At 57.1% G+C, this 25,717-nt stretch overlaps 1 protein-coding gene across 1 annotated transcript; it reads right to left on the bottom strand.

Moving 5' to 3' along the window:
- Nucleotides 1–23,920, bottom strand: Asic4 (acid sensing (proton gated) ion channel family member 4). Its single transcript, XM_005395514.2, is given in 11 exon segments — nucleotides 1–836; nucleotides 1,008–1,112; nucleotides 1,292–1,371; nucleotides 1,454–1,545; nucleotides 2,577–2,730; nucleotides 5,293–5,455; nucleotides 5,612–5,739; nucleotides 5,836–5,980; nucleotides 21,351–21,971; nucleotides 21,973–22,244; nucleotides 22,247–23,920. Coding segments are annotated over 11 exon segments (1,959 nt in total). The 5' UTR covers nucleotides 22,332–23,920; the 3' UTR covers nucleotides 1–722.
- Between the last annotated feature and the right edge of the window lie 1,797 nt (nucleotides 23,921–25,717).

The raw sequence follows: 25,717 nt of genomic DNA on the forward strand, positions 1-25,717 counted from the left end.
TTCTTTATGCCTCTTTATTCCTAGTTTCGTCAACACTTTATAAAACCAGTCGGGAAGGGGAGAGGCCTGAGGAGTCTCCTTTTCCATCCCCCAAGCTCAGCCAAGATCTGAAAGGCCTGGCTGCTCCCTGTGGAAGGGACTTGGAGTGGGGTTGGTGCAGGGGGAACTGGGAGCTGGGCCAGACCTGCTGGGCCACCCACTCCCCCTGCCAAGAGGGGAGCTGGCCCTGGAGAGGGGAAAGTAGGATCAGCCCAGCACGCCTGAGTCCTAGGGGCTCTCCCTCTCCTACTGACGTTTAGCTGGGATCCTGGCTTTCCCTAAATCACCCACCCTGCGTCCCCACCCGCCCTCTACATCTGCACCCCACCCCCACCCCGTCCTCCCTAGTATATACAAATGTACAGAGTTCCGTCCCGCTGGGGTGGGCTCCAGCTCCACCTCCCTCTCTCGGTCCCTCCTTCCCCTCTACAGGGGCCCATAGTCTGGTCTCCAGCCCTCCTTGGTACCAGCCTGGGGGTGGAGAGTCTGGACAAGGAGGACCCTTGTGCAGAGCAGCTGGGACAAAGGTCAGTGAGCCAGAGCTGAGTGCTGGCCCGGGAGTGAGCACCACCCTCTTGCCTCAGCCCTGGACTGCTCCAGGCTTCCTGTCCTATGAGCAGGAGAGAAGCTGGGGATCCAGGGAGGGTCCCAGACTCCTGGGTCCTTTCTGACACAGCACCATCCTAGCAAGCAAAGTCTTCAAAGAGGCCTCCTGGGGGGCCGTGGGGGTGGTGGTGGTTAGGGAGCAGGCTGCTGGCGCCCCCACCCTCAGCACAGCCCCGGCTTGGACAGGGACTCTGCAGGATGAAGAGGGAGTAGAATAGGAGGACTCAGCAGAGCCCCCAGGCCTCACACAGGGGCCTTTTCTTATCCCCTGGGGAGCCCTCCAGAAGGTTAGTTCAGGAACTCTGGGTGTGCTCAGTCTGGGGAGAGGGCCTGGCCGCATGCTCTCCAGAGCTTGCGCTCACCTGCTCCTTCAGCTCCTGCAGCCCCAGAGTAGAGATGCCCCCAGAGGAGGTCCTCAGGGGCGTCTTAGGCCTCCGCCACACCCGCTTCAGTCGGTCCCAGGATACCTTGAGGGGCAGGGGGACAGATAGTGGGCTCAGGAAATTTGGAAGAGAAGAGAGGGCTTTAGCCAGCCCAGTGTATAGGATGTGCTGCCCAGCAATCCGGCGCCGTTCCAGACCGGCTCCACCAGGAGCCTGCACCGCCCCCTCTGCATTGTCCACACTCCCAGCTCCGGCTCCCTTGCCTCATAGATGTAGTCCAGGATCTCCAGCAGTGTAAGGATGCTGGCCCCGATGAACAGGCCCATCTGTCCCCCGAGGTCTCCTGGGGAACAGGAGGGCAGAGTCAGGGGGTGGGAGGCGGCTGGACTGATCCACCCATGGCAATGAGACGGGCCAAGTCTTACCCAGCAAGGCTGACAGGCCATAAGCTGCTCGCTGCTCCATAGCTTCAGAGGTCAGGGCCTCAAAAAAGACATCCAGGACCAGGAAGTTCTCCCTGTGGAGACAGAAAAAGACATCCTTGTGGAGCCGTTCTTCCTAAAGAGGCTGCTGCCAGGGGCGTCCCAGGCCTGGCACATCCTGATTGGAGCTCCCTCTGTGCTGGGGAGCTGGTAACCAGCGCCTTAGACTCCCTAGGTCATGGGAGGAGGCAGCCCCAGATGTATGCTACCTTTATAATTTGTCTGCCAGCAGCACCACCAGCCTGTTCCCCAACAACCACCGTCAAAATGTATTCCCTCTGCCTCATGCTTATGCCTTTCTAAAACCTTTAGTAGCTCCCTACTGCCCATCAATTCACTCTAAAAGTCCTCTGACTTTCTTGCCCAGCGTCTATTGCACTGCGTCTTTTTACTCAAACTGCTTTTTCTCAGCTCTCTCACACAGCCTCCCCGATGCCCGGGCTCATCTCAGTGCCACCTACTTCTCTAACCGGGATGCCACCTCGCCCTTCTCCCAAGCTCCAAGGCCCACGGGGCCTGTGAATCAGTACTACACCATCAAAGACGCCTCGCTCACGAACTGTGCATTGGTTTTATGTACTAGTCATCTGTCCTCATGACACCCAGCACTGAGCTTGATGCACAGATCATGCTGAGCATTTGTGGATTGGTTCCTGGGTACCCGACTCAAGACTCAGTGTGGCCCCTTCTTGTTCTTCTCCCCTCCTACCCTCCTTCACTCCCTTAGCATGGCGTTCACTCTATATGCATTTAACTGCTCCCTAAGTGCCAGAAGAGAAAGACCTGCAAAGGCTTCTGCACAATGGAGCCATGAAATGGCAGAGATATGTACAAGGTACTGTGGGAGCTCATTTGAAAGGCTCTGCACCCAAAGAGGTGACACAGGATGTGACAAAGATGGGAAGGTAGTTAGAACAAAATTATTGCAAGTGATATTCCTGGCAGAAGCCCTGTCATGCACAAAGATCAGCCCACTCCCAGACACCACTATGCACCAGACACACACACACACACACACACACACACACACAAGCACACACCCCACCGCCTGTATGGAAGCACATACCGTATGTAAGTCTCATTGCGGTTGTACTTCCTTGCAAGGTATCGGGCTGAGCCCCTGTTGGGGATCTTGACCATGGAGATTTCTTTCCCATAACGAGTCAAGTTGCAGGGGGTAGGGCAGAAGCACGGCCCCTCTGAGCTCCCACTTAGGGAATCTGCAACACAGAGATACCAATTGCAGCAGGGAAGGGAGGCCACAGGCCCATTAGCTGTAGGGAGGGGGCTTTGGGCTGTACTGAGGCCAGCATGTCCACACCGAGGGCCAGCCCTGGCCTTCCTAGAGGACACTGGCTTGGGGCCTCCTGGACCAGTTTGACTATTCTAGAGGGCAGGACCTTCTACAGGCTTATCCATCTGCACTCAGTCCCCTGGGACAGGGAGATCCCATGGTTCAGAGCAAGATCAGAGCCCATCTGCCAGAAGTAGGCAACTCCATGAGGCCTCAGACACAGGAAGAGGCATAGAGAGGGTGCTGGGTGGGTGGATGGATGGATAGGTAGATGGATGGATGGATGGATGGATGGATGGATGGATGGATGGATGGATGGATAGAGGAGTGGATGGGTGGATGGATGGATAGATGGATGGATGGATGAATGGATGGATGGATGGATGGATGGATGGATGGAAGAACAAGTGACAGGATTCACACACTCAGTGTGGTGAGTTTCTCTCTGCTCCTTCAGATCCATTCTCTACCCACTTCCACCTTGCTTTGTGCCCCAGGATGCTGCCAGATGCATCCCTTGGTCTCTCTGGGTTCTTCAGGTCTGGAAGAGTGAAGACTCCGTGGGGACCTTAATTCTGTGGACTCCCACATCCCTTATAGCTGTTATCCCTGCTCACACATCTGTTCCTTCTTTCTTTTTTAGAAAAAGGGGCATTGAATCCAAGGCCTTTTCACTGAGCTACATCCCTAGACATTTTTTGTGTTTTATTTTTAGACAGGGTCTTGCAAAGTTTCCCAGGCTGGGCTCAAACTTACAATCTTCCTTCCTCAGCTTCGCAGAGTGCTGGGATTATAAGCAGGTGCCACCCTGCCCAGCTCATCTGTTTCTTTATTGAACTCTCAAGCACTTGTTTGACAGGTGCGGGTAGTTCAGGGGATGGAGGAGGTCTGGGTGTGTCCACGGCCCCAGCATCCCAAATCCCCATCCCCAGGACCCCATCACATCTGGATGACTGAAATAAGCGCATGGCCTTTCTGAGTCCTATCCACTCTTCACATCTTACCACATTCACCTGCGGAAGATCAGATGGTCTTCCAGCCTTGCCTTAAGCCTTTGTTGGCTTCCCAGAGCCTTTCTCTTCTGCTCCTCCCCTGCTGTCTGCCTCCAGCCACACCAACCTTTCAGGGCCCTAGATGAACCATGCCTTCTCTGGCCATTAGATCCTTAACACAGTTTCTATCACCTAAAACATGTCCCCCTTTGCACCTGGCTGACTCTCAGGCACTCTTTAAGCCTCAGCTAATATGTCACTCCCTCTAGGAATCCTCCCTGCCTTCCCCAGCGGGGCTGCATGCCCCTTCCTTGGGCCTTGTAACACCTGTAAGTATCCCTATCCAAAAGTTGCCACACTGCTGTGTACCACACCACACCTGCCCACAGCTCCTTCGGGCTGTACACTCTCAAAGGCCGCGCTCTTGTTTCCACTCTCACCTCAGCACCCAGCACAGGCTGTAAAGATCTAAACAACAAATGAATCAACCAGTAGACGGATGGATGGATGGATGGATGGATGGATGGACAGACGGACAGACGGATGGACTGCAAATCCGGCAAGACCTGTGGACAGATGGGATCTGCCTTACTCAGAATTATAGCCAGCAATGGATTTTTCCTAAGACCAAGAGAGAAGTCATTGCCCTTTCTCGGAGAGGGTGAGTGCACTGGCTGAATCAAGGTGCAAAGCCCAGCCCTTTACTACCAGTCCTGGGTACTCTACAACCTCCCCTCCATGCTGCAGTCACCACTTACCCAGGTGTCTGCACCTTAGAGGTCCTCAGACACTGCCCCCCCCCCCAGGTATGGAATAAAGCTCAACCCCCAGGAAAAACCCTCCAGGGAAAGGCTGGGAGGACAGGAGCCAGGACAGCAAGGAGAGAGGTGTACAGAAAGATGAGGACAGTGATGGAGAGGTAGGGAAGGGAGAAGGCAGCACGGACCCAGTGTGTGGTCGGCACATTCGATGTAGATATTTGGCGGGCAGATGGTCTCATTGCCTGAAAGGAGAGAAGATTACTCCTGGAATCTATGGTCCCTGCCCCTCTCCCTCACCACACGACCAAGTGTGGGCATGCACACAGATGTGTGGGTCTGCACATACACAGATGAACTTATACACACTCATGCATATCACCATGAAGTGCGTATGTACACCTATGCGTGAAAACATAGGCGTCCTTGCATACATACACATACACATTTGTACATATGTATCTGAGTGCATGCACACAAATTCCAAAAATACACAAGCACAGATGTGCACAAACACACACACCCCAACATATATTAATCAGGCACACTGGCGTATGCGTGCATGCATTCCCAGATTCAGATCCGGAAGCATGCAGAACACCCCACACATCTACATAGGTGCACTCACACGGGTATAGACACGCACACACATACACAGGCACTAGCTGGAGCACACAAGTGGAGCCCTGCCCCTGGAGGGCCTGGAACCCAGCAGAGCGGCTGGGTGTGGGTGCCCACCTGGCATGTGCACCATCCGGCAGTGGCAGCGCTGGAGCACGGCCTCTTTTTCACAGCGCAGCCGGCAGGCAGACACACTGTACGCTGAGTAGCCCTGCAGCTCAGGCTCCCCGAGTTCGCTCTCTGTCCGGCAGTTGCCCCAGGGCTGGGGTAGATAGGTCAGCTGCAGAGGTGGAGCACGAGGTCAAAGCCAGGAGTCCTGCCCAGACGTTGGTGCCCAGCCCCAGCAAAGGTTGTGGGGCTGGGGCTCCGGTCAGCATCCCCTCCAAGCATGGCAGCCCAGCCCTTTGCCCAACTAGGCCCAGCTGGGCATGCTCACCCGCTGCTCCTGACAGGACACAAACGTCTGGAAGCCTGGGGACACGCCAAACCCCAGCTGGTGGATGTAGGGTGGCTCCTCCTGGCTGTGGATCTGCACCCGGATGCCTGCTTCAAATGACGTCTCGTCTGCACAGCAGAGAGGAGGACCTCTGGAGACTCATCCAGGCAGAGGGCCCAGGCCCCCATCCCCTGGCTGGCCCTGTCCCTTTCCCGCCTGCATACTTGTCTCCCTCCAGATGGGCAGGTACTCCTCCTGTTGGATGTCCAGCATGATCTCCAGGCCACTGCCCATGCCCCCTGCCCGGCTGGGCAGTGAGCTCTGTGGATCTGCGTTGAAGGTGTAACATTTCCCATAACGAGTATACACCTGGCAGGGGGTAAGAAAGGAGAGGGGAAATAGAAGGAAGGGCTGAGACAACTCCAAGCTTCCTTGTACCCCCAGAGGTCACCCCTGCCACATATGCCTGCAATTAATATAAAGCCCAGCTCTCAGCCAGACATGGTAGTGCACATCTATAATCTCAGCATTCAGGAGGCTGAGGCAGGAAGATTGTGAGTTTGAGGCTAGCCTAGTTTACACACTAAGGCCTTGTCTCCAAACAAATGAAAGAAAAAAAATCAAATAAGTCCAGCTCTCCTCTGAGTTCCTCCATCTTTTCTACTGGTTTCCTCCCTTAATTGATTAAAAGGCAGCTCCAGCTTACAATGTGTCACTGGCAGGATTCCTGGTGTTTCCCCAAATCCTGTCCCCCTGCCACAATTCTCTGAATAAAGAGCCCCACCACAGCTACTCAAATTTTCCAAGTTAGGATGCCTGAAATGTCCATCTCTGAAAGAATCCATTTTCCTCCCATCCCCAGTGGATTCCCCTCCTGTCCCACTGTCATCTCCTCCTAAGCAGCCCCTCCATCCCTCTCTGGCTCTCTATTCTCCGGACGACAGCCAGCACACTTAGACCTGATCCAGTCACCTGCCAGCCTTTACTACCTGTATCCCACATCGTCAATCAAACCTCAAATATACACAAGAAAAATCTATTTTTAAAGGACAGCAACAATGGCTTCCCATTTTTGAGGGAATAAAGTCACATTCTTTCCCCAGCCTGAAACTCCCCATGTGAAGCTGAGCATGGTGACACACACCTGTAAGCCCAGCACTTGGAAGGCTGAGGCAGGGGGATTGCCATGGGGCCAGCCTGAGCAATATTCAGCAGTGAGCTCAAGCCCAGCCTGAACTGCATAGTGAGACCCTGTCTCAAAAAAACGATAAAAGAAAAAAGGTCTCCGTGTTATGTGACCCTTGCCTGCCTCTCCTAACCAGGCACCCCCAGATTTGTGACAAAGTCAAACATCCGATTCTCCTTTCTTCTTCAGCCTTCGTTGCTGTTGTTTCCTCTCCTGGGATGCACCCACCCTGCACATCTCTGTCTGTCTGTCTGTCTGTCTGTCTCTCTGACACAAACACACGCGCGCGCACAGAGCCTCAGTTTAAGCGTTATACTCGGACACAGTATACCCATGTTGAGTTTGTTGGTTTGCTCAAGCTGCTTATCAAGGTGCGAGATGATCCTGTTTATCTGCTTGTCTTCTTGTCCACCTCGCCTGACTAACGTGAGTGCCAAGGAGCAGGAACCTGCCTAGGGTCCCCAGCACCTGCCCCAAGGTGAGCATCAGAGACCCTTAAATAAGCGGTTACTTCCCTCCGTGCGGAGTTCTCCTGAATGGACGCCAGATGGCGCTGGCGCCCAGGAGATGGAAGCGGAGGCTCGAGCTGGAGATTTAGCAAGGGCCTGGAGTTACGTAGCAGCTGGGGTGGGAAAGCAGTTGCCGGAGAGGCGGATTCTAGTTCCCCCTGCCAGCCTCACCCCACAGAGACAAGCCCCTGAGTCAAATCCATCACAGGCAGCACCTTCCCTGGGGGCCAGGGGTCAGCGCACTCAATCACGCCCACGGGTACCCCCGCCCCCGCCCCCAGTTCACACCGCGAAGGCTGCCTCAAAGCTGCAAGCCTCGTAGAGGGAAAAGAGCTCCGGACCGCCTGGCTGCAGACTGAGGCAGAAGGGAGAGAGTCGGTGTGAGGGTAGCGGATGCGCAGAGATCTGAGAACAGAGGGTCCTGGGTGCTAGGTCGAGTCCTCCACCGCTCCACGCCGCTACAGTGCGCCGGGCACCATGACCCTGATCCTTCTCTGTTCTTCTATCACCAACTACCTGCCTATTTGTATTCCTAACACAAAAACACAGGCCTAACAAGCACCCTGGCGTTTACAAAAGGGTGACGTCTCCTGAGTCCACTCAGCGATGGTTTCAGATTGGTTTCCTTATTTCCTTTATTACAGATGAGGACACTGTGCCCAGAGATGGACTTCTCACCCGAAGTCACACAGCCAGCGCGGAGAGGTGGAGCTCATCCGGTCGGTCACAAGCCTCCAGCTGCTCCCACAGTCATCGCAGGCACCCCCATCCCACACGCGCCCCACCTCAAGGGCCAGTTGCCACCCGGCGCACCCAGGTGAAATGCGGCAGGATGTGCCCCCTCGACCTTCCCCGACGCTCCTTCTACTCCTCTTTCCCTGCCGCTCCACTCCTCCGCACCTTCCTCACCTCTCCTCTCCAAATCTCCTGCTTTTCAATTCCTCCTTTGTCTTTCTGCAACTTCTGGGTCCAAGTCCTTCATCCCCAGCGCTGGCCTAGCCCCATCTCTACGCCCCCGGCTGTGTCCCTCTGCGTGGCAGACACTTCCGGAGCACTTGCTGCGCCGCAGAGGGTATACAAATACTTAGCGTGCTCTATTAGATCTTCACAACAAACCTATCTATAGGGCTGCACACATCATCTCTCTACAGATGAGGAAACTGAGGCTCAGCGGATGAGGCTGCTTTGCCATCACTTTCAAGAGCACTGGTTCTCTGACTCCCACTTGCAAGCAGTTCACCTAAGGACCTTTTAAAGTGCAGGTGCTGGGCTGGGGATTTAGCTCAGTGGCACAGTGCCTGCCTGGCAAGCACAAGGTAGTAAGTTCAATTCCCGGTACCGGAAAATAAACCAAACCAAAAAAAAAAAAAAAACAAAAAAACAATTAATAAAGTGCAGGTGCTGATTCCACAGATGGGTGGGGACAGGGCCAGCTCTGTGTTTCTAACAACCTGCTGGCCTCTGATCACTGGGAGTAGGAAAGTGTGAGACAAAAGGGCAAGAGGCCAGCAGGGCAACCTGAGCCTAGACCTCTCTCCAAGGCAGGGGAACCCAGAGGCGGGCTGGGTACAAGATTCCTGGGCAGCTGGGAGGGTGGAAAGGCAAGTGGAGCGAATATCTAAGTATCTGCGAAAATCTCACAGTAGCCAACCTCTTCCTGTTTCAGGCTGAGAGGATGCTGGAATCAGCTCTGCCGACGCAGCCAGTTTTGAGGCCACGCTCTGGTTGAGGGGCTAACAGAGGCCCGGCTGGTGGGGGCTCAGGGTTTTTAGCTGCTCACAAATGTTCTCTCGTTGCTCCACCTTAGTAGAGCCCTGAGTGCCAGGCAACACTGTGGTCTCCCCGGAGCTTGGCCTCACCATGGGTCTGTGACCTCCCCGGGGTCAGGAGCACCCACCAGAGCACCTCCTAGGGCCCAGTGAGATTGGCAGAAAGAGGGGTGAAGGTAGAAGGGAGGCAAACTCTGTAAACACCCTGCCTTGTACCAGGTCATCCCATAGGTGCTTTCGATCTATTTTTTCCTTTGAGCCTCCCGGAAATCACATGATGTATTGTTCCCCAGTTTTCATCTTTGTTTCAGCACTGGGGATTGAACCCAGGACCTTTGCACTTAACTACATCCCTTGCTCACCCCCCTCCACACACATACTGTTTTGAGACAAGGTCTCCCTAAGTCACTAAGTTGCCCAGGTTGGGCTTGAATTTGCAATCCTCCTACCTCAGCCTCTGAGAGTGCTGGGGTTACGGGCATGTACCATCACACCCGGGTTGTTGCCCTCTTGTTTAATGACAAGGTGACTGAAGCGCAGAGATAGAAAGTGGCTTGGTTAACGGCACACAGCAAGTGATGATAGCTAAGATTCAAACAGAACGGAAGCGGATGGGAAATCAAGGCGGGGCTTACAAAGCACTGGTGGGTGTTCCTTGCAGGAATGACCCAGAAGCCCCTGGCCCTGGCTGGGCAGTCCTGGACGGGTGTGTTTACCTCCAACAGATCCACGCAGGCACAAGTTACAGGACACTGAGCCAGGCCCTTGCGGAATGGAGTGAGTGCCGAGCCTGGGAGGGTATCATTACCTGGCAAGTGCGACCTCCGGCTAGTTGTGCAGGGAGGCAGGGTGACACACGGAGGTGGGTGGAAGTAGTTAAGGTCTGAGGGACGCTACAGGGAATGGACAGGCCAGACTGGCTGGACCAGGCCACCTACACAGCCTGGGTCAGGCCCCACTGCTGAGCAGAGCACAGCGTTGCCCCAGAGACGGCCCCTGGCCCAGGCAGTGACAGTGGAGCCGCCAGCTCCTAAGTGGCAGAACTTCGCTGGCAGCACAGCCCGCAGCGTCTTCCATGGAGACGGCACGACTGCTCAGCCACAAGGTCCCACCGGCTGTCCACTGCTCACTCCCCACGGACTGGCCCGGAAGGGCTGCATCTGTACAGGAGTTGAGAGTCCAGGGTCCAATCACAGAGAGGGGAAGATCCCAGGCCAAGTGTCCTCTGGCCCCATCTCAGGCCCTCCCTCCTCCGCCTTGGCTCCCAGGCCCATCCTTCTGGTCCTAGGCGGAACATGTGGCCCCAAAGCCACCTCTGGACTCAGGGTGGAGAGCTTCTGACAGGACCCCCTCGGCTCCCCTCCACCAGCTTCCTTCTGCCTGTCCTCCTCTGACCGCCCCTCCCCTTTAGCTCTGGGCTCCCCGCAGCCCAGCTGAGTCTCTGGCTGGGTCTGTCTCCCCAGCCTGTGTTTCCGAATCTCAGCCTGTCTCTCCAGTGCTCTCTGTCTGCCTGGCCTATCTGTCCCTAGCACCTGATCAATTGTCCCTCTGGACTCTCTCTCTGCCCTGACCCTCTGCTGACCTCCCACCCCCCTGCCTCTTTTTTTCCATTTCCTGGATGTCCCCTGACCTCTCTCCTCTCTGTCCCTTGCCTTCCACTTCTATCCTGCTTGCTTTCCTCCCTGTCCATCCCTTAGTTTGGGTACCCAGTCCCTGTCTCTTGTCCCCTCCTATACTCTTCCCTGGGCCTAATGTCCTCCCGTGCAGGTGCCCCCTTTTTCTCCTGCCCCCTCTCTGGGTCTGTCTGAGACAATGATCAGGAGTCGGGAGATATCTGTCCAGAGCTCGCTCCCCTGAGCGATAGCTTCTCTTGGCCCCCTGAGCTCCATCTATCCACAGCTCCCATTTCCCCAGACGGCTCTCCCTGGCTGGCTGGCTTTTCCCTGAGCCCTCCCAGCCCCTGTCCTCCCTGCAGCCACAGAGCCCACAGGGTTAATAGGCAATTAGCAGGGCCAGAGCTCAGAGCTGTGGGGGGAGAGAGGTGCCCTGGGCTTCCAGGAGATAAGAAGCAGCCAGGAGCAATGAAGACCAGGCTGGGCTAATCCCAGAGCTAATCTGCAGCCTGGGCTTTATCTCCACCGCCTTCTGGGCACTCCGCTTCTGCCAAGACCCTGGCACCTCCCTCCCACCCCACTTTTCCAAGACAGCCCCTCCTCTGATGGGATCACCTCCACTCCTCTCCCTGGAATTGAACTCTCTTTAACCCTGCAGTGCCCTGGGGTCCAGAGCAGGCCAGCAGAAGAGGGCGAGTCTTCATCAGGCCTAGACTGAGACTGCTACCCCAGGATCAGACAGCTCCCAAGCCTGGGCTTTACTGGCATCTAGGTTCAAAGCCTTCTTCTCTATCTTCTCCAGGGACAGAGAAAGGAAGACAGTACCAGCCCAAAACACCTGGGTCTGTGCTTATCCAACCCTTCATCATATAAGGCCCAAACTGAAGCCTAGAGATGGCAAGGTCCATATCCCGGGGCGCACACAAGAAGGGGACAAATTCACACCTGGGAGCCAGGCCCTGTCTCTCACCGGCCCCAGAATTCTCCAACTTCAGCTGCTTTCCCGGAAGTCAGCAGTCCTTGGTCCCAGTTCTAGCTCCACCACGGACTGCCTGTGACATTGGTTAGTGGAGGAACTTGACTTCTTTGGAGCTCAGTTTCCTCATTTGTCAGAAATTCCTGTCTACCTTAGTTCACAGGGTAGTTGTCTCAAAAGAGATTAAGCAGACCAGGTGTGGCAGCATACACAGGTGTCCCAGATACTTGGGAAGTGGAGACAGGAGGATCGCTTCAGCCCTGTAGTTCCAAGTCAGCTTGGATAACAGAGAGAGATCCCATCTCAAGGGGAAGTGGTGTAAATGAAATCATACATGAGGCCTCAATATTAGTAATAATATTGAGTCTCAGAGACCAATATGAACCAAGCCAGGCAAAGAATGTCTGCTAGCGGTGCCACTGGAAATGGATATACAGAAGCCTCATAACATGAGGAAAGGGCACAGATTTTGGAGCCTGATAGACCAGAGTTCAATCGTGCCTCTCCCACCAACCTCAGGCCACACAAAGAACATTGGGTACCTGGTTTAACCTCTCCAGCCTCAGCCTGCACATCTATAAAGGTGGAATGGTAATTCCTCCTCCTCAGGTATTAGGAGCAAGGAGTAGAGAGAAGTTCAGAGTGATGCATGATCAGTGCTCAGAGAGCAGGCAGCTCATTTGGGGAAAGGAGCTTCCTGCCAAGATGGTCCAGAGCTGCAACTTCAGGCCCTTGCTGGGCCCCTCCTCACAGGGCATCATGGCCCTTGGCAGTTTCTCTCTGCTCAGAGGATGGAGTGCTGTCCAAGGGGAACCCACAGTGTCTGAGCTATGGCTCTCCTCCCACCACATGGAAAGCCTAGACTTACTTACTCCTGGGCCTTGCCCTTACTTAAGTCTGTGCGATTTGGAAACAATCACTTTATCTCTCTGGTCCTCTACTTTTCATCTGTAAAATGGGAATAAAAATAGGCACCCTCCAGAGTTGTTATAAGAGATAATTTCATAATGTGTTTTCAAGAGATAACATTGACTGAGTGCCTCCTCTGGCCCAGGTACCATCCTAAGTATTTTACATACATCAACTTCTTAGAGCTCACAATTATGGTAGGGAGTGCTATTCCCACTGCCTCTGTTTTACAGACAAGATAATGGAGGCACAGAGAGACTAAGGCATCTGCCAGGCTCACATAACGTGGCAGAGCAAGGGTTGAGCAGGTTGGCCTACAGTCTGCCACAAACAGTAGGTGCTCAAGGAATGGTGGGTGCTCAACCCTATCAAAGGGCCCCAGCCCAGCTCAGCGGCACCAGCTCCTACCTGGCAAAAGCAAGGTCCTGAGCTCGATTCCAGGTACCAAAAAAAAAAAAAAAAAAAAAAAGAAAAGCACTATTCAAACAATACTTATATCCCAGTCCTTTGGTTTTTTGTTTTTCCGGTACTGGGAATCGAACTCACAACCTTGTGCTTGCCAGGCAGGCACTGTGCCGCTGAGCTAAATACTCAGCCCAACACTCCCTATATCCAATACTACTGTTGAGCCTGTAGAATGCAGTAGGCACTGTGTTTTATACTGGGGATACACCTGAGAGGAAAATAATCTCTGTCCTCAAGGAGTTTGCTGTCTGGCTGAGGAGGTATTCATTCATTCATTCATTCATTCATTCATCCATCCATTCATCCACTCAAAGGCGTTTATTGGGCACCTATGCTATTGCCAGGCATGTTCTGAGTGCCAGGTCTATAAGAGCAGAGCAAAACACAGGAACCCAACAATCACACAACTAGATGCTACCACCTTAGCTGTGATCTACCCTAGAATGTGGAGCCCCAGGCAGGGCTTCCATGGTGGAACAGGAGCTTGGTTTGGCTTGGAGGGCCCAGGAGAGCTTCTTGAAGTAGACCCGCCCATTACCCCGGAAGGCCACAGTGAAGACAAGGGGAGGATGCTCCCCCAGGAGGGTGTGATGCTGTGTGTGTGAGGAGGTGCTTCCCTACCCCATGGTCAGCACAGCTTTCTAGTTCCCACTGAAACATGAGTGCTTTGCAGAGCCACTTCCTGACCAAAATGGGCCTAGGAAGGGACGGTCGCAGCGTTTGCTTTAATGTGACCGTGAGGACTGCAGTGGGAGAGAAGGAGACCGGCAAGGCGGCAAGGCGGCAAGGCCTTGGGCCGGGCTAGCAAGGGCAAAAGTCAGGCCTCAGGACCCGGGTAGCCAGTGAAACCTGTTCCCTGGGCAGCCACAGCGTAGGCCTCAAATCCCAGAACGTCGATTTTTCAGGCGAGAATGTTTTTCACTGGTAACCAAGTCCTCCGCTGCCATTCCCGCCCCTCACTCAAAGTTGTCGGTAAAGAGTTTTGCTTACACTGCTGCGGAACACACACCCGCTGCTGCCGGACTGGCGGCGGGAGTTCCCTGCTCGCACAGGGACTGAGGTAGTGGTGGGTGGTTAGTGGGGCGTCCACCCGGAGCCCGCCCCCTGCGCCGCACACAGCCCGGGCCGCAGGCTGGGCCCCGCCCGGAGGCCGCCTCCCGCCCGCTCCCTCCGCAGGGCAGGCATCCATCACCGCGCAGCGCCCTCCCTCCGGCTCCGGCTCTCCTCCCTGGGTTTGCCTCATTTGCATTCCCCCGGCTCCCAGCTCCTCGGCAAAGTGACCTCCGTGCACGCAGCAGCGCCAGAGGCTTCCACCGCGGAGGGAGACACTGTCGCCTGCTGCGGACCGGGAGGGGAGGGAGGCAGGCAGGAGCCCCAACAGCCGGGCGGGGGTCTGGAGGGGAAGGATCCGAGAGGGAGGTAGCTGGTGGGCTTGGCAACTGCCACAAGCCTGGTGGCGAGGGATCTGAAAGGATTTGAACCCGCGACCTCAGATCCCCAGTTGGGCTGGCATTGGACGTAGAGAGCAGCCCGAGGCCCAGGAAGCTGCGCCCCAAGAAACGAAGCCCCTGCTTGGAACCTGGGGTCCCCAACCACCTCCTTTCACCCCCACTCCGGAGGAGTCGCCCTCGGGTCCCCAGCCCTCCCGGGGGTCTGCCCAGCTCGCTGTCCCCGCTCCCCTGGCCCGCCGCGCCGCCTCCCCTCCCCCCGTTTGGTATTTACACCTTTCACACATTTGTAAGCTATTATCCTGTCCACGCTTAGTCACCGCTGAGCCAAGCGCCACGGATTTAGCTCCTTTAATCTTTCCTCCTAAATCAATCCTCCATTTCCCCTTAATCATCCCGTGGCTCCTCTCTGAACTCTCTCGCTGCTGCCTCGGCTGCAGCAGCCTGTGCCTATCTCTCAGGAACTGCTCCCCCTGCAACCCCAAACGGCTGTCCCAAGGGCACAGTGAAGGTTTGGGGCGGGGCGGGGGGGGGGGGAGGTTCCAGCTCGGCCGGCGCCTACCCTGGGAGCCAAGGGAGGAAGTGCAGCCCGCACACACCTCCTTCCTGGAAATCACAGCACCCTAATCTTCCTTTCCCTAGCCTGAGGGTCTCTGTCCTTTCCTGTCTCTCCCTCCCCCACTCCCGCCCCAATCTGGGATGGCTCTGAAGACCCTAAGCCTCTACCACGGATTTAAAAAAAAAAAATCCGAAACAATCAAACATCCTTGGGAGGGCTTCTCCCCTCCGGCCTCCGGCCCACCCCACCGAGCTAGCTGTCCCCACCTCCCCTGCCCAGCAGCTCGAAGGAGGCGGGGTGCAGAGGAGCCTGGAAGGACCCGGCACCCTCTCCACCCTGCTCCACGTGGCTGCCGTCTCTGCGGACGCCCTCAGCGCCCGCCACCCCCACTCACCCCAGCAGGACCCACGGACTCAAGGCGGAGTAGCCTTGAGACTGGGCGTTCTTAGTGCGCCCCGGGACTCTCCTGCCTACCCATTCCTGATCCTCTCTGCCCCCACGTCCCGCCCTGCCCCGCCCAGGCTTGGCCAAACAAACGAGGCAGCCCTGAAGCCAGCCACAAGAGGGAGCAGATTCCTCCTGGGAAGCAAAAGGGCAGAGATAGGGTTCTAGGAAGGAGCCCCGTTGGGGAGAAAGAAGACGTTCCTGGAGGAGGACTGTACGTGGGGGCCGTTTCTTCAAATGCTAATCAGCGTCTTCCGGCAGTGCCAGAAGAGGCTGAGCCGATAATGAGCCCAGCTCGGGGCTGATTCCTGATTAATGAAGAGGCCACGGGGCTGCTGAGTGGGGCCAGGCGGGGCGCATCCCTCATGGCCCTCCCCACTGCCCTTGCAGACCAGCCGGGTGTGATAGGAACGGACACTGCCCTTTCCTGCAGGGCCAGGCTATCCGAATGCCCCACCACCAACCACCAACTGCGTTGCTCCGGCAGTCAGGCGGAGAGCGCCCCCTCCAGGACAGCCTGAGGGAGGGTCGGAGTAAGAGGCGGGCTGCACCTTCCTAGGTAGAAGTGTTCTGCAATCTGTGACTAGTAGGCAAGCTTCGGTATTTTTAAAATCAGGAAAAATTGTATTGAAATAAGCAAGATTTAGAGCATCTCTTGACAAATGTAAAGCCTACCAACACAAGGCACCCTAAGCTGGGCCACAGTTAGAGTTGAGGAATACCTGTCCCTGTCAAGGCTAATGGATCCCCGGTTCTCCTCAGACCCACTCTTCCCCATTGTGTGACCTTAGGGACCCACCCGTCTGGCTCCGAGGCAGGACCAATGAGCGGTGAGCTAGATGCTGAGCTAAATGCACTCAAGGTTTACACCTCAGAAGGAGATGGGACCAGAGGGGACAGAGGTCTGGACAGAGGAGGGAGGTCAGAGTTAAGCTCATCCAGGAGATAAGAGGCTTGGACCAACCTCAGCAAGAATCCCCTCCCTTCCAGAGCTGAGGGGGCACAGGGAGGCCCTCAGACCCTCAGACCCTCAGACCCAGTGGTGTTGGGACCTGGCATGGAGCAGCTCCGTGTCCATGGCCCAGGAGGGGCAGAGACTGTCAGTACTGGCCTGAGCATGCCAGAGAAGGGGCTGGAAGGAGAGGATCGCTGAGGGGCCCGGAACTGGGCACTGTGGTGGTCAGAAAGTGGAGATGTGTTCCCCTCGCCCTGGAGCTGTCCCGAGTGGAGGCTGCGAAGGGCTGTGGGAGGAGGGAGGAGGGCAGGGAGGGGGACTGCCCAGCTGGAAGAGGCCTTGTCTAATTGTGCCTGATTAGTAGAGAGGAAGAGAACAGGGCGAGTGATTAATAGTCACGGCAGTCACCAGCGTGTGGGGAAGGAGGGTCAGGAGGGGGAGGGAAGCCCAGGAGCCAAGAGGGGCTGGAGACAGGGAAGCGCCCCTGGGGCTGGGGTCTCCTGCCTCTGGGGGCTGTCTAGACCCAGGGGGCCCCCCAGAGAGGGGCTGAGTCCTACCCCTCCCTCCTTAACAGTTCTCTCCTGCCCCCAGACCTCCCTTTTACAGACAGTGGAATAGAAGGGAAAAGATCAAGGTCCTGCCTGCACCTGGGAAGAAAAAGGATGCGATTGCATTCGGGGTGCTTCTAGACACCCCAGTACTCCCTACCCCTAGACATAGGCCCCATCTTCAGCCCAATCAGGGACCTCAGCCGGCCCAGAGGGTAATCAGCCTGACTTCCCGTCACAGCCGACCAACTGACCGTAAGTCCCTGGTCCCAGCTGTTAATTGCAGCTGTGTCCCAGCCAAGCAGCATGAAGCTCATTCCTAAGGTTGAGAGCTGCTCTGTCCACGACAGCCGGCCCTTGCTCCACATGCCTAATCACATGGCAAATGCTCCACAGCCGCGTGTGGCTAGTGACTACCATGTTGGACAGCGCGGGAACGGGACATTTTTGTCATCCCAGCATCTTCCTTTGGCTAGCACTGACCGAGAGAGTATGCGGAGCGTGTGCACACTCGCACATATACACACACCCATGCCTGTTTGGGAGGTTGAGTAGGACACATCAGCATGGAGGAGGGTGTGAATGTGGGGGTAACAAGGCAGGAAGACTAGGTGATAGAGAGCAGGACGATGCCAAAGGAAGGGCCAGAAACTGGTAGGCGGTGTTGGGAACAGGCAGGTTAAAGACAGCCAGGAGCTGGGGTGGCAGCACTTGTAGCAGCTGACTCTTACAGAATGCATACTATGCGCATACCAGGCAGTGTGCTAAGCTCTTTATGGGCACCTCTTCAACCCTTACAACAACCCCAAATGTCTAAGTTCTGATATCCTATTTAATGACTGCAGACACTGTTGCTCAGAAGCATTTTGGCTTCCCTAAGGCCACATGGCTGAAAAGGTAGAGCCAAGGTTCAAATCCACGCAGTCAGGTGGCTCCAGAACTCATACCCTTGACCCCTCCAGTGTATAATCCTCCGCTGAGAGGAGATGCTGAATTACATGGTTCAGCTAAAGAAATAAAGGCTAGGGAGAGAGAGTGATTTCCACCTGCTAGTAAGTGGGCAGGCTGTGAGTGAGCTGCAGCGGGAAAGTAGAGCTGGGGCCCGGAGCACAGGGTGGGAGGAACCAGGGAGGAATGGAGAGCCTTTGGCAAGGCAGCAGGGAAGGGGACATGTAGGTGATGGTGAAAGTAGGAGGTATGGGTGGGTGTGGGTTGGTATAAGACTGAGCTGGACAAGGACCAGGAGAAGAACTGGAGGGCTGGCTGGAGGAGAGCAGGGCGGAGGGGGAGAGCATGCCCACCCCCAGCCCCCTCCTCTCTCTCTCCCTCTTCCGGCTCCTCCTTGCCAAGCCATGGCCAGCTTGCCTTATCCCTTAAGCCTCCCCAGCCCTCTTCAGCCCAGAGTGGCCGCTCTCTCTCTGAACTCAGGCTCTTACCATCCGTGAACCTCATCTGGCAATTAATCCTGGCACCTTATGACACTGCTTGCATGGCTGATTAACTCTTGCATGGTTGCTTAAGATTTTAAGCATCCCAGTCCCTACTCTTCCATGAGACTGGAAGCTGCTTGAGGACAGGGACTGGAGACTAGGGCTTCCCTTCTTTGTTGTCCCCCATAGTTCCTAGCTGGGAGCCCAGTACATAGAAGGTGCACGGCACTGGGTGTCTACTGACTGACTGACTTACCGGGAGTAGATGAGGGGATATTTGGGAGAGTGGAGGTGAGAGTGACTGCAGTGTAACAGAAACAAGAGTGGCAGCCTAGGGGACTGGGGGAGGGCACATTACCCGGAGTAAAAATAGGCTGGAAAATGTGACATTTATTAACTTGGATTCCAGAGGAAAGGTCACAGCAGAGTGGGGAGTGGGAAGGAAGAAACGGGAAAAGCAACAGAAAACACACAACAGCCCCTCACTGAAGCCAGTCACCGTCACTGACCGCTTCACCACCCACACCCTGACAGGGCCCCCACCAACTCGCTCGTTTCCCTGTGTCCCCATCACAGACCCCCAAGTCCCCATGAAGACCACATGTCCTTCCCTCAGAGCAGATGGAGGACCCCATGCCCTTGTCAGAGCCCTCATGTCCTCATATCCCTTTTGCTGTCTTGCCTGGATAACGCCCCCTTCTTCCATGGATCATGCGCCCCGTTCTAACTCCTAATTCCAGACCCTGGGGCTTTGCAGCAGACAGCCCGAGAATGCCCGGTCCAGGCAGTTACACTCAGCAGATGGTGGCTGGGGTGTGGGTAGAAGGATGTGAGTCCAGGCTGGGCTTGGCTTTGGGGAGCAGGAACACCAAAGGGAAATTCTGTCTCCTGTGCTTACTTCGCCCCTTTTCCCCTCGCTATCTGGCTGCAGCCCCAGAACTGAGATCCACAAACTTCCATCTTCCCCTCTCCAGCCCCAAGGTACCCAAGAGCCTGTGGGAAAGCCTTCCTCTCTCCTCCCAGCCCTCCCAGGATTCCCAGGGACTCCCTACTCCGGTAGCCTCCAAGCGTCTCCTTCCTTCTGAGAGCAGGCTCAGTAGGAACCTCAGTGTCCCTCTTTTTGCTTCCTTAGAACCCCCACCCTAATCTCGTCTTCCCCTTCCTCCCACCGATGCTGACACTGACGTGTCATTACTCTTCCCCTTTCCTGCGCACTCCAACCAGGGCTTGGGGACACAAAGACCCCATTGATTTCTACCCCAACAGCAACTGCTGAGCCTGGGCTCCCCCCAACATGGAGGGGTGAGGCTGTAGGACAGAGGAGACCCAGGACCCTAAAGGCCACACTCACATTCCACACCCCACCTCCTCCCTGAGGAATCTCTCAGCCTTCGCCTTGGGAGCAGTGATTTTTCCTAGAAGACAGGGTGTTTAACCAGGCAACAGGCCCATGCCCCGTGACTGCTATCAGCACAATCCTCTCCTTCCTGTCGCTCTGTCTCTACCTAACTCCCCCCACTCTAAAGCGAGAGGCTCCAGACACTGCAGGCACGGTGGAGGCCAGAACCTGGTGGGAGCGTGTTTTCCTGGTGACACTGAGGCAGTGAGTGAGGGAAAGCCTAGGCGTGGGGGCTGGGCCACGAGGAGGGAAAGTCCCCACCACTGCAGGAGGTTGGGCCCGAGTGGGCACCATGTTGATGCCACACATTTGCACATGCAGCCAGCAATGACAAGGAAGGCAACACAGGCGCATATACACAACACTGAGAGTCAACCGTGGACTGGGGACAGGCATCCTGAGCACCGTGAATAACAGATAGCCGTGGACTGTGGGTGAATGGATCCCTGACAGACAGACAGTGAACAAGACACGCCCCCCACACTCACACACCTGACTGTGGGAGGTGTGCAGGGCAGAGCAGCCTGAGCTGACACTCCATTCCCAGGGAGGGTTCGTGTGTTTGTGTTCACACATACGTGAGTGACTGCTCCAGCAGTCCCCGCATGGAGAACGAGGAGCAGCAGTTGGCATAGGTGGGGGGCGTGTCATGAGGCAGGATGGCATCCACTGTGTGGCCCCATCCTTGGTGGCTAAGAGCTGGGATATGGGCACGGAGAGGAGTAGCTCTCCCAGTGCCTGGGCGTGTGGGTGTGCAGGAGTGCACGTGAGTGTAGTGACAGGGACACTGTGTGTGTGAGAGGGAGTGTGTGGGAAACTGTGTCCCCGAGCAGGAGTGTGTGCCAGCACCAAGGGTGAGCTATGCACACAGAGTGAATCCCAGAGTGAGTGCCAGAGCCGGGCAGGGGAGCAGCAAGAACAGGGGACAGAGGGGGGCACTGGCAAGCGGGAGAGGCCGGAGGGGAGCATGAAAGAGGGATGTGTGAGGGCGGCTGTGAGGGGGGTGTGAGAGACACAGACAGAGAGACACTGGTACCCAGTGTCCATGAAGCCTGCTGCTGGGCCAGCTCCTCAGAAGGCAGCCCTGAATCTCTCCCTAGCCAGAGCCCCTCGAATACCCCTCCTGTCACCTTCATTTGGTGGAAAGAAGAATCCAGTAGCTCCAGAAGAAAAGGGAATCAAGAGCAAAGTAGGGCTCGGCTACTCTGGCCTTGGGATGGTACATCCCTTCCCTGCCAGCTGAGCAGCTTCAAGACCCCTGGGCTCACCCCTGGGTGCCCCTGGCCCTAGCCTTGAGCACCACGGCAGCCGCAGGACCGAGAAGAGGAGCAACAGCCCTGGGTAAGCCCCTAGGAGCGTCCACTGCTCCAGGGCTGGGAAGCCAGAGAGAAGCACCAGCTGGGGAAGACACGAGGCCCGCCTCTGGTGGCAGAAGGGAGGGAAGCCCTGTTGGGGATACCCTCATGTACCACCCACACACACCAGCCTCTGGCCACCCCAGGCCAGGTGGTTCAGCTGGCAGAACTCACCACAGAGAAGTTGCTGGCGGAGCAGTGGTGCCCACTGAAGTTGCAGCTCTTGAGCATGTCAGCGAGCTGGTGGCCGGTGCGGTTGAGGATATCTACCATGTCGGGCTCCGGGTAGCGCAGGCCAGCTGCACGGTGCCCATCCCGGTCTTTGGGGGGCAGCCCTGTCAGATTGGCCAGGTGGAAGATGTCAGCATCGCTGAGCGCCGAATGCCGGAAGCGGTTGATATTGCAGAGGGTGACGGCTGGGAAGCCCGCCACTGGGGCTGGGGCAGCGGGGTCCATTGCCACCAGGTGAGGCCGGGTCAGGTAGCCCCGGGCCAGGCCGACTGCCTGGTACAGGAAGGCAACCAGCGAGGTGAGTAGGGCCAGCGCCCACAGGGTTCTGCGCAGTCCATGGGGGCCTGGGCCACAGGCCCGGCCCAGCCCGTGTAGAGTGCTGGTGCTGGCAAAGGTAGCCAGGTCCCGGGGGGCTGCTGCCCCCTGAGCAGCCCCGAGGAGGCTCTGCTCATCCCCTGCCTCCTTCTCCTTGGGTTTCGCATCCTCCTCAGCAAATTTGATTTTGCACACAATCTCGATCGGCATCTGTCCCCGGCTGCTGGGACTGGCCAGAGCCTCCCTGCCCCTGTCCCTCCCTGGCCGGCAGCCCTGGTGCCCTCCGGAGTGGCGGTGGTGGCAGCGGCTGCTCTTCTAAACTCAGGGCAAGCGGGAGGAAGACGGGGACAGGGTGGGGGCCTGAGGTGGGGGCGTCACTCCCACTCCCAGCAGCTCCGAAGCCCTGGTGCTGCCTCTGCCGCTGCTGCCTCTGCTGCCGCTTGTCTCTCTCCTCGATCGTCTCCTTGTGGCTTCCCTTATCAGCACCAGCACAGCTGTCAGCCCCTGCGTGTGTCCCTGCGAGCGAGTGAGCGAGGGAGCGAGCGCTGCTCCGCCACGCCGCGCAGCCCCAGCCGCTCCGCTCAGCATGTGCTCCGGAGCCCACCCCATGCTTAATAATTCAGGACATGTCAACAGCGTTTCACCGGCGGCACGGGCGGCAGGAGCCAGGCCAGGAGAGGGGAAAACCCCCTGGCTCAGGGCAGGGATCCCAGTATTGGAACTGCCCCCCAAACTCTCGCTACACCCTAGCCACTGGGGGGGCAGATGGCCCACTCCCAGGACACCAGGGAAGAGTGCTGCACCCAGAGTATTCAGCCTCCTCTTTGCTACTCTTCTGGACCACACCCATAAGGGTCAAGCAACTCTGTCCCCCACCTCCTAGCCTCCCTGACACCTGACTCCAGTGCCGCCGGATCCCACTACCCCACTTACCACAAGCAGCTTCCAGAAACTCCTTGAGAGCCACTTGTTTGAATGAAGGAAGGGAAGGGGGAAGAGGGCAGGCAAGACAGATTAGGGCACAGCCGCAGCCACGACCCCAGCAAGATTCTAGGCTTCTCTAGAGCTTCGCTGCCAACTTCAGTGCCCACCATGCCCCTGCCCCCTCCGGAAGCTTCCTCTCTCTCCCTCACTTCGCCCTTAGCCTCTCTCAGCCGCTCCTGCCACTGGGACAGAGGGCGCTGTGGCTGACTTGCATGTCCGATGCCACTTTGCTTCGCCAAATGTTCCCCAAGGCCCCTGCCACAACCAGACTTGGGAGCAGGGGCAGGCCAGGGAGAGAACGGGAGGTCTCAAAAGTAGGGGAGAGGGAGTGGAAAGCGGGGGAGAGTCCAGATAGAGGTATGGAGGGAGCAGGAAGAAGTGCTGGCTTCACCGGGAGGGGACGCTGTGCCAAGGACATGGATGATGATGACGGTGATGGTGATACGAGGTGCCCTGTCACCTGGGAGAGAGGCGCCTGGCAGCCCTGGGGGCTCCTGTCTCCTTGTGGAGGGGCAGGCGGCCTGTGGCCTGTTGTCACTGACAGGGGTGGAGAGCCTTTCGACTGGGCAGAGGAGATGCATCGGTGCCCCCAGGGCAGGGGTGGCAGGAAGGAGGCACTGTGCTCTGTGGGGCCGGTATGTGCGTGTGAGCCCTTGTGGGGAAGGAAGCACTTGTCCCCTGGAGGAAAGGGGGGGCTGATTAATCGGGGCGCTAATGAGCAGCAGGGAGAGGAAGCTCTGAGGGGCGGGGGAGGCGGCTCCATCGATCCAAGCCTCGGAACCAGCAGCTGAAAAAAAAAGTGAGAAGAGAATCGATCTGAGGGAAACGGCAGCTGCTGGGGATTAGAGCCCGAGGTCCACCCGCTGCCCAGCGGCCACCCCTCCCCTGCGTCAGCCTGGCCCCGCAGTCTCTGCCGGCCCCAAGGGAGGGGCCGAGGATGCTCCCTTGGGGGCAGGGCACTGCTCTGCCCCAGCTGGCTGCAAAGCCAGGTCAAGCCTCCTCAGGGCCACCCCAGCATGGAGCTTGTGCACACACCCAGTCCTGGCCGGGTATGGCACCTTGCCAAAGTTCTCCTGCGCCTTTCAGCAAAGTGGCTTCCCTCGGGGACCCACAGCTGGGCTTCCCCACATAAGCTTCTTGGGAGCAGCATCCCAAACTGGGAAGATAAGACCCTTGGATGAGGTGTCACCTCTGCCTGGGACGCAGCACCCCAGAGGGGAGAGTGGGGTTGCCCCTGGAAGCAGCTGCTGAGTTCCTACTCAAATGCAAGTGTCCGAGGGACCGTAGACACCCCTTCTTGCAGCTCCTCAGGACCCCTCCACCGTAGGCTTCCAGACCTTTCCAGAGCTCCCCCTCTCCCTCCTCCTCATCCTTTTCTCTCTTCCCCTTTCTCCCAATATTGATTTTTCTTTACTGGGTTTTTTTTCTAAAAAGGTGATTTAATTGCTTTTTTAAGGTTACTTCAGTCTGGGGCTCTGCCAAGAAGGCGGGAGCTTATCCCCAAGCTCTCCCCAGCACTGCTGCTGCCCTGGCATTCATATGTGTCCCTGAATTCCCCTGCCCTCTGCTGGGAGTCGCAGGGTCACACTCCCCAGCCACATACTGACCTCTATCATGAGCCCAAGTCACAACTCTTCCCTCCAGAGGGATGGCAAGAAGCCTTCAACCTCTAAAAGGAATGAAGCTGGGTGGTAGCTGAATCCCAGGGGAACACAGGGTGAGGATGGGTGCTAGGAATTGGAGCGTGGTTAGTTATGCACAGACCCCCCCATCACTGCCCAACTGCCAGCTGTCTCTAATTGTCCCCAAGTGCCCACCATCCAGTCTCCCAGACTGCCAGGAATCTGGTTATGCTCACCGGGAACCCCCGAGTCCTTCCATCCCATCTCTTGGCTTTTACCACCCACTGCTCCCCGGCCTCTGCTGGCCCCCTTCCTGTCCCTCTACACCCTCTTTGCCTCCGGTCCCCTGCCCCTCTCCCCGCCTCTCCCTGCTTCCCTGCCTGCCTCCCTCTCTGCCCGGCTGCAGTTGGGTGATAATCTCCCTCATTTAGCCTCCCGGCTGCTTCCCCGGCTCATTGCCCAGCTGGTCCCTGGGGCCCAGCCCAGCTTCTTCACACCCCCACCCCAGCCCTGCGCCCAAGCTCCCGTCCCCGTCCCTTCCCCCACCCACTCCCTGGGGCCGCTCCCTCACAGGGGAGCACCAGGGCTCTAGCTGGCTGGCCAGGAGCTGAGCTGAGTGTCAGCCACAGGGCAAGGCTCCTAGGGACCTGGGGCTGGAGTGCGGGAGGGAGATTGCTGTTGGGTCAGGGTGAGAGGCCTCAGCCCGAGCGCCTCTGCCTTTCAGATGTTCCCATTCCCCGGATTTGCTCCCAGTCCCGTTCTCCAGCCATCTCCACTCCCCAGGGGATGAGCTAGGTGCCCTGGCATAGAGAAAGAGACCGGTAGATAGACTAGGAGGCAGAGGCTAGAACAGGCAGGGCTAGGAATGGGGGTGCGGGTGGAAGGGTAACAGAAGGGGAGGGTGCTTCTGGCTCAGGGTACCTGTGAGGAGGCATGGAGGTTCTAAGCAGGCGAAATGCCCCAAAGGGAGACCTAGAGATCGCCCAGCATTCATTCAACTTGAGCGAGGGAGGTCCAAGGAATCCCCTGTCACAGGGGACCCCTGCCCCTTCCTGCCATGTGGGCCCCAGACTCCCTGCTGGGCTGCCTCCATTAGTAAACCACATGGATGACCCCTCACACTCCTGGACAGCATTCTCCAGTGAGTCAGTCTCCAGCCTCAGCCTGCTCCCTGCGGACACGCCTGCCCCCTCCCAGCCCAGAAACCTGGCTCCGGTGTGGACCAGGGAAGAGCCAGTGTGGGACAGATGTGGGCGGGAGGGACGAGGATGGGGAGGCCAGGGCCGGGCCAGCCCTGGCTGGTGAGCAAGCAGCGGTGACAAACGGGCTGTGCGGGGGCCGAGGGGCGGGGGGCGGACGGCGGCTGATTTATCTGGGTTATTTATGCCG

The sequence above is a fragment of the Chinchilla lanigera genome, unplaced genomic scaffold (genome assembly GCF_000276665.1).
Source record: "Chinchilla lanigera isolate Chin_1 unplaced genomic scaffold, ChiLan1.0 scaffold00052, whole genome shotgun sequence".
Taxonomy (NCBI): domain Eukaryota; kingdom Metazoa; phylum Chordata; class Mammalia; order Rodentia; family Chinchillidae; genus Chinchilla; species Chinchilla lanigera.